We start from the raw sequence: 8,976 nt of genomic DNA, 5'->3' as shown, positions 1-8,976 counted from the left end.
ATATTTTGGGAGGGGGGATGGAGATATATTTCTCCCCTCGGGAATGGCACCCATGAACTGCACCAGAAGGTAACCAGTGTTTCGAACATTCAGATGGAAAACTGTGGAAACGAAATCTTCATCAAGTTGCTCACCTGTACATTTGGGTGCTGTCTTCCCCTGTTTACGTCATATGGAGGCCCTGCTTTGCTCTACCCACGCCGACAATTGGGCTTTGCTGCTGCCGAAAAATCATCTTCACCTTCATCCATACAGCTTGCATCGCTGTCGGAGGACGACTAGTCGGAGTCGTTATCGGCCTGCAGTTGTTGCAAAATGTCATTCGTCTTCTGTGTTCTGGCCGTGATTCCTCGTTTATTACAGATGCGTGAAAAAGGTAGTGCATCGCCTGCCCAAGCTGACTTATACCCCCATCAACGATGCCCGCCTGTCGTCGAGCAACCCATCAGAAGTGGATGAGGTGAGGGCGCCCCTACGCCTTAGACAACGTACTGGTTAGATTGTTTCTGAATGGCACTTCGGAAGCCAAGGGGTTGCAAATTTTCGTGCTCATCTGGCACTGTGGTATGCAAAGTATACTCAGTAAGATATGGGACGGAGGGGTACCCGCCTACATGTCCAATCCCTATATACACCCTAGAGTATTGTTACCTAACACAACCCCCAGATGTCTGAAGAGAATTCCTGAGATTCTGATCAAACAATAACTAGCACAAAGGTGAGGGAGCTCTCCGTCCAGTATCTCGCTTCATATGTTGCAAAGGGGCGTTTCATTTGTGCCTTTTTGGACTAAAAGGGTTAGCCACCAACATGTGACCTCCATTGATGTCTCCTAGAGCTATGTCATAGACTTCATTCATTGTAATTACTAAGCATAGATAACTGGGTGGTTGAAGATTTTGTATAGATGTTGTGTATGAAAACTAATCTGCTTGAGATAAATTAAGGATAAAACAGAAGTATTAACATTTTTCCTGGTAGAGGGGGACCGAGGTTAGTAGCGAGTTGTAGTGCTCTTTCTTCCAGACGAGAGAAGGAGGTCAAATCTATCAACATGATCAGAACTTTCAATGGCATCTATAAAAGGACTTAGAGCTCATCAAGCAGATGCAATTTTCAATCAAGTTAAACTAACATTTGCTTGTCATTTTTTATGGCTGACAGTTACTTCTGTTAAAGTTACTCGTAGCTGCGCACTTAACAAAAGGAATGCACGCAGAAGAAATCAGATGATAATGGTGTTCATTGATTTGCCGTACTGGAGTTTGATACTCTCAAAATGATCTAACATTGGACAATTTGATACGATAATTCATTCGAACAGTGTGCTCTCTTCGTCTTCAGGAAACAAGTTTTTTGTGACCTTTCATCACCACTGTTTCTCTCTTTACCTCTCTGTAAGTCAAATAGATTACAGGATAGCCACCCCTCACCCAACTGGAGTATCTATAAAATCTTATTGATTTCCACATCAAAAGGCTCTGCGTAGTTCACAGTTGTAAAAGTATTAAAAGTTCACAAAAGGTTAAAATAAGTGTCACGTGCGGGGCCGGGTTTTAGGCAGAAATGTGGTTTCAGTAGGATTGACAGGCTAGGCAAGACCGTTGGTAAACATACAGAACAAATGCATCTCTACGGCAGCTTTAGCATCGGAAGTAACAGATGCCAGCTCGACTTTGAAGAGTGTGTGGTGCGGTGTGTGTTCAACGCAGGTATCAACAGGCTCCAATGGGCGTGGCTGGCACCTGGCAACAGAAGGGAACGGTTACCTTGGTGTAACTAAAATATTTTCAGGGGGGGGGGCAACAGATCAGAAAATCTATTTTGTTTTGTTTGTGTCGCATACGTTTGTGCAAGGTTCGTAATTCCGTTAATGATTAATCCTCATTCGAAGTTAAAACGATGTTTCAAGTGTTGAGGGGAACCTAATCGAGAGTTTTAGTTTTTATTCAAGTAAATGATTCTGTTTATGATACGTGTATGCACGTTTGTGATATTAAAATCCTCTGTTAAATTTATCTGACACTTGCAGAATGCGTTTTGTGAATGTATGCCTTGCATACCCCGCTAGTATACTGCCGATTCACAATGGTGGGCCTCCAAGAGTTTGCAACGGGTTAGCAAATCCCAACGCGCGAAATCTGTCGACCCTTTCCAAACGCGCAATGGGTAGAAAGATTTCGACAATTGTGATTGACCAACGTGTTGCAAACTCTTGGACGCACACTATTGTGAAATGCACGTATTTTCCCGATCAAATGACCTGGTATACTTCTGGCTACTGCATTGATTCTATCAGCAATTGTTAAATTAATAATTAAAGCCTGAATTAGGTATTTTGCAATGCACTAAAATTTATTTCACCTCAGTTATAATATTTCTGTTAATGAAGATCTATGAGCTTCACAAAAAGACGTTTTTTCCTTAACACTTAACTTCATGATGACCTTTCTAGTCATAGATATATATTGCTAGATGTATATACAAAAATAAAGGCCTATAGTTTTTTCAAAGGATAATAAGGTAAAACAAAATGTAAAAACAAAAAAACAACTACATGTAAACCAAAAAAGTACAGAAAGAATGTAAGAGTTCATGTACAATCTCATTCTCAACGTGCCATCAGGTTACATCATCAGTGAGTAGAGAAGTGAACTTGTCTTTGTCAGCTCCATGTATTTAACAGAAATGGGTACTAAATTCTTTGTGTGAACTTATCCAAATAATAGAATATTTTACTTAAAAACGTAATCTTGATTTAGACCCTTCGTAAGCTAAATTTTCTCTGGTTGCAAGGGATTTTCCATTTCCTGATCTTTTCGTTGAACAATTGAAATATTCAGTTACATGCCAGTGCTCTCTATTTGAAATCCAAATCAGCTGCATTAAGACCACTTTTGTTTAAATTTCAAATCACTTTTTAAAAAACTTTTATCTGTTTTGCTGTTCCAGAAAAAATGGAAGTACTAAGTTTTCTATCTCGAGTCATTATGTTTGGGGGTTGAATTAAGATTTTTTTTTGAAAGTGTAGACATTGGCATTGCCAGACTAATTACTATTGTTACTCTTCCAGGTACCCACAGGTGTCTTCTTTTTCATTGGTTGATTTATCACCTTTTTTCGTCTAGGGCTATTCATAACATTTAATTATATTTCAAAATAATACACCCGATGTTTTTCCCTGGTTCGTGCTGCCAATTTGTAAATTCTGTAGGATTTTGGTCAAAATTTACGTTACCAATATTTACGTTTTTCGTTTTTAGAGGTTAAATTGTGGTCCAGGGAATCTTTCATAATTATCCCAGTATTACGTGGATAGTTAATGAATGCAGAATCAGATTTCAAAAAGACTTTTATCATCTACGTATATTGAAGTTCGCAAAACGTTTTATTTGTCAATTCGTTCAATCTGATTTCTTGGATCGTTCTTAGTCTGTTTGCAAGAACGTCTGGAAAGATAAGAAATGATATCGGAAGACATTCTTGCCCATAAGACCTGGTATAATGTGATATATTGGAACATACTTTTGCCGTTGTTCCTATCTAGGTTTATAAACTGATTTTTGTAAGTGCTATTAACATGGAGTCTAAATTTTATGCCTAATTGTACTTAGCAAACGAGAAGTATTATCTAAAAATAATGGGTCTAGACAAGCCAACACAGTTGCTTGTGGAATTCTCGAAATATGTATTTTATGTAAAAACAGACATATTAAAAATGTACTTTGTCTTTATCATTGAAATGTCTAAACATAAATAACTGAAATTCCGGCACTAAGAAGGTGCTAATTTTGCGTTTTAAATATTCCTGGTCCCGGTGGCAGCCTAACATCATGAACTACCAGACTGTGTTTTCTAATTCTGGCGTTTTTATTTCAAAATGCCTGGAATAAAATAATTCGAACCCAGGAAATGGTAGCTGAGCAATAATCAAACAGACAAACTAATGCACAACTCTTTATTCTCATTCGCGTGGAATGCAAGACGAGCCAATGAAAGCAACTGGCTGGACACACAAATCACTTATACTTTGAAACTACTTTAGTAATCAATATACCCGAATTTTCATCTGCTAAATCTTCTTTGGTTGCTATGGCGCCCCCTTGGTACACCCACTCCCATCCTGGATACAGTGTGTTACCATGCCAACTCACATATGCTGGACCATCACCCACTGACGTATTGGTTAGAAGGACGTTTGCTCCTACGGTGTGCAGTGGTTCCTTATATACCGAGTAAGATCGTTTGAGGTAGAAATCTTTATAGTGAAGATATATACTTGCATAATACTCTCTGTATCCATATTCATACGCCATTGCCTCTGTCAACGATGTTGCCAACAAGCCGACACCACTTTTCCTTCTTTCCTTTTCGATGACGAACCCTTCCGCGTACACTGCCCTCTGTCTGTTTGTGACAGGGGTGAATCGAACATGACCAACAAGAATATCGTCATTGCATTTGTCACTTTGGTGTTCGACCAGGCCGTAGGAACACGGGGCAGCGGTAAGTTCCTGTTTGGCGAGTTGTGGTAGAATTTCCGCCTTACAGTAAGGCCACTCGTCCTTTAAGATCTCGATGCAAGCAGGGATGAGATCCGGAATGGAGTGCAACGGTTTCCAGGAATATGAAAACGCCATTGAACAGTTCAACAAACCTTGCTGTGGTGCCCCAATTTCGTTGGAACCAAAGATCGGCCAGGAAAATAGCCTGAAAGAGATTCATATTGCTAAACATTAATTACAAAAAGTCATTTATGAAAGTCATGTAGCATCACTCTTTTAGGTTAGAACTTATCATGTCTGAACCCTAAATAACAACATACTCTTCTCTTTTGGCAAGAGCGCACGGAATATGTCAGGTGACCAAAAACTCTTTGGTACCTTACACAAAAGTAATGTGGAGAACCAAATCGACAGTAGTGTTCCAAGTGTGAAGCGCTTAAAATCAATTTTCTATCCGAACTTATAACGTTTGCATTCACTGCGGTTTTCATGTTTCCCATCGTTAGCTGTGTTTTCTTTTCTTTCTTGTTGTTCCTGAGTTGTTCCCTGCTCTATTTCAGTATTTTAAGAATAGAGCCTGAAAGGTGACCCTGATGGCGCGGTTCCGGAACCCAAGGATAGGAAAAATAACGTGCAAAGATTTTAGAATTTGTAGTTTTTTGTTTTTTTTTCGTTCAGTTTCTTCTTAACAATCCAACTCAACTAGTAAAGCATACTAGAGACTGAAAAACTACCTGACTTAGAAGAGAAATACCCTGCCAAAAATTGACCCATCACTTCCGAAAATCTAAAATACATGAAGAACAATGCAATACGGCAGTCTCGTAGGCAGATGAATATTTACGGTTTGAAAAACCAAAATAAAAACAGATCAAAATATTTTGCACAAATATGGATAATTTAGAAGGTAATAAACATAAAGCAGTATTCTATTTTTACGAAAGATTCTGATATTTTATCTAACCTTTGCTGACAACAACTGTGTGAAGTCAACTCAACGGAATCTCGAACCCATCGATTGCAGGTAGGTAAATCTTTGCAAGGTTGTACAATCTCGTTTTCAAGAAAGCACGGCGAGTGAAAACAAAAACGCTTGAACAAGGAGATCCACATGTAGGTACGATATCGCCGGACGTGGAAGATCGTTAATAAAATAGGTTTTCACCCATCTCCAGGTGACTTTCCAAAAACATTACCCGAGGAAGACAAAGGTTAAGTTCCAACATGAGTGCTTCATGGGGTGGTTTCAATAAGGAATAATTTTTCCAAAAATTAACGAATGTGATAGGACTGCCCAATGTAAATTCTCAAAGGCAGACCTTGCAAGGGTTCGAGAAGCTCGCTGCGAGACCTTTTACATTCAGGCTCTATTGTTCAGAAATTCAGAATTAGTATTCACGTTGAGCCATGTATAAAACACACCAACAAGTAAGACAAGGTGAGGCAGGATGGGTTACGGGGCAAGATATGGGACAGGCCGATAACGTTTCTATCAGGCAAAATACGGCATTGTGCAGGGCCCCTCAAAGAGCTAAGAGGTGGATGTTCTAAGGGCCCTCAGAGAGCCAAGAGTTGAAAGTTGTAGAAAAAACAGATTTCCCGCAATGCATCTCCATTCTTGCATATGCGAAGATGCAGTTCAACGTGCAATGAAAAAAACAAAGATGGCACACAGATTTCAAACAGTGTGTGAAATCTGTGTGCCATCTTGCCCTAAGCATATAAGGAGCAAGGTGGGACAGGTTGATTGAAATTTGCATAGTCAGTCATTAATTATATGGCTGAGGAATGCAGCAATTTTTGATGGTTTGCACTTACATACTTTCTCAATATTAAAGTACCATTCGACGTGGGGGTCGGTTTGGTTTTTGAAATAAAGTAGTTCAAAAGAAAAGTGGTCCATCCTCCTTCCGCGCTACCTCAGACTGATCACAAACCTGCTGTGTTATCAATGTCATCATTATAGTCCACCCAAGTTATGCTTCTGCTAGCTACACTAATTTTTAGTTGTGGAGAAAAAAAAAGTCATCAAGAAAACGTCATTTCCAGTAATTGTGCATCCGCTTGAAGGTGACAAACACCGTGCATATTTCAAGTAGTTTACTCTGTAAAGCAAAACAGACTCACGCAAAAAGATCTTTTGAAAACAATTGGGACATCCTAACAATTGTGCTGCTTTGTCATGTCCATTGCCTACCAAGGTCATAGTTTCCGTCACTAGGAGAAAGAAAATCACTTCGTGCAAAAACTAAACGTTGATCGTACAGTACAAGGCGCTTTGCAAATCTCTGTCACTGTGACCTCCACTCTGTCTCCGTTTGCCATCCCGAGTGAATAGTTAGTGAGGCGCTACATGATTAAGAACCATGGGCTCGGTCTCTGTGACCTCGACCCTTCTGTCGGCGAGCAACAAGCCAGTGAGTGAGATTTGACCGATCGAGTTCGGTTAGTCCCCATAAATTTATACTGCTGATTATTACCACTTATCATCTACCGTTATTCAAACAAGGACAGACACGCTCTCATGACGCCGCGTGTACATCCCTCTAACGCTGAGAAAGTGTTTCAAACTAACCTACTGTATTATGCTTTTCTTTCAAATGCAACTATTGGTTCAGTATAGTTGAACGAAAAGGTCCTTACAATTATCACATATAGGCCTGTGCGAATGTGTTTGCATGTTTGGCAATGCTACTTCTAAATTGAAGTTGAAGGACGGATCATGTTTTATTTTATAATTGCACTATTTTACTGTAGCGTCTATGTACAGCCGATTAAAGTTGCCAAATTCTTAGGTGGATGCGAGGTTCACATTATGAAGGTGAAGGCTGATGACATGGACAATGTCCTCACTTCCTTATCACTTTCAACTGGTGCTAATCAAGTTTTATTGAAGCAAGTAAACAAAAATACTTTGTGAAAAATTCACTCAATGATCGTAGGCCAGGCCAACGACACGGTGTCTTCCTGCAGTACTCAGGGTATACGTCATGCATTAGTTATAAAGAAAATTGCCGATCAAAAGGTCATGTATAAACACGGAGGCGGGGATTACTTGCTTGCAAAAGTTCAGCAAAAACCGACAAAACATTCATATCAGAAAGTAATTTAACGCACCCCTCCCCGTACCCTAAAAGAATCGACCATTCAATACATGGAAGGAATTCCGTAAACGGACAAGACTAATTTTCCCTTAAAACAGCAATTAGAAAATAATAACACGCCCTACCAAGGGAAATTAAGCGAGGAACATTCCCAAGCATTTACTTATAGAACACAGTTGTTGTTTTTCGGACAAGTCTCATACATGTATAGGTTTGTGCACTGGGACATCAAGTGTTGTCCGACATCGATGTACTGTACATGTACATGACTGTTCGGTTTGCACTGAGCATATACAAACTAATAGCCATGCGGCAGGTCGTCATCATTCCCCGGGCAATTATAGGCCCACCTTCTCAAAACTCTCCCATGGTGACAGCAAAAAGTCCTCAGTTGAAATCTTGGGTTTTCTGTGGTCTTTTTTCAAGTTTTTCGACTAGAAAAACAAAGTGGTTCTTACCCTGTATATTGTTCTTCCGCTCAAGTATTTTGTCGATAATAACTCCAATGTCGGGTATCCAGTGTACAAGTTTCTGATAGCCTCAATGGAGCAAGGAGTTGCCGTGTCCGTACTACTTGACCCCGGCCTGAAATCACGCACACTGAAAATACGAGCCTATGATCAGATGATAGAGGCCATAGCCAGTTCGCATAGAATGGTTCGCAGTTTGAATAGAATGTGTAATTTCAAGCCAAGGCCAAGATAGTCAGCCGCGGCCTTGATTTGTTGGCAGTTGTATTCATGGCGCTCGTCATTTACATAACAAAAGCCTTAGCCCGCCACTGTGGGCGGCATGCACGGTGCCGCCCCCAAATTTTCGGAAACGCTAACCTTGTAACCGTGAGCTTTTCCGGTCTGATGGGTCCAAAACAGTGATGCCCCATCCCTAGAAGAATCTCATTGTGCGACGTAGCACCCTCAAGAACTATACATTGTCTTGAATGGGAAGAATGCAATTGGATTTGTTGATATTTCTTCGGGTTAAGGTTGTATGGTGTACTATTTACGACAAACATTTCTCTCTCTCTTTAGCGTCCATCCAAGCGATGCAACGACGCGTCGTGCCGTCGCCTGTCGGGTCGTACCGTCGTGCATCGCGTCGTACGTCGCTACTTGTGCTGTCTGCCTTTGTTTCTTGGTATTTATAGAGGGTGCCTTTACTGATTTCTTTTATTTCCGCCCCGGTACTTGAATAGTAGGGTACAGTCCACTAATTCAAGCCCCATTGAAAACAATGTAAAATCGGCATTGTTCATGGCCCAATAACATGCTTACCAACATCCTTGAAATTGCTGAAACACAAATAAAATTGTTGTCTGGTCCCTAATTTTTCGATTTCTTTTCAATTTATTGCGGGCTAACCAATTA

At 40.3% G+C, this 8,976-nt stretch overlaps 1 protein-coding gene across 1 annotated transcript; it reads right to left on the bottom strand.

Annotated features, from left to right (window-relative positions):
* Nucleotides 1-2,332: 2,332 nt before the first annotated feature.
* LOC147797565 (N-alpha-acetyltransferase 80-like) lies at nucleotides 2,333-8,261 on the bottom strand. The gene is made up of 2 exons (XM_087142421.1): nucleotides 8,068-8,261; nucleotides 2,333-4,710 (listed from the first exon to the last, which is right to left on the bottom strand). Exon 2 carries the CDS (start codon nucleotides 4,638-4,640, stop codon nucleotides 4,020-4,022), a length of 621 nt encoding a protein of 206 aa, XP_086998547.1. The 5' UTR covers nucleotides 4,641-4,710; nucleotides 8,068-8,261; the 3' UTR covers nucleotides 2,333-4,019.
* Nucleotides 8,262-8,976: the final 715 nt, after the last annotated feature.

The sequence above is a fragment of the Acanthaster planci genome, linkage group LG10 (assembly GCF_054643075.1).
Source record: "Acanthaster planci isolate LZ-2023a linkage group LG10, COTS_SCS, whole genome shotgun sequence".
Classification (NCBI taxonomy): domain Eukaryota; kingdom Metazoa; phylum Echinodermata; class Asteroidea; order Valvatida; family Acanthasteridae; genus Acanthaster; species Acanthaster planci.
The sequence above is the reverse complement of the archived record's forward strand: the minus strand, read 5'-3'. Positions and strand labels throughout refer to the sequence as shown.

Bases quoted from the DNA above. Each gene is read 5' to 3' on its own strand.
- LOC147797565 (XM_087142421.1), bottom strand. From the start codon at position 4,640: ATGGCGTTTTCATATTCCTGGAAACCGTTGCACTCCATTCCGGATCTC.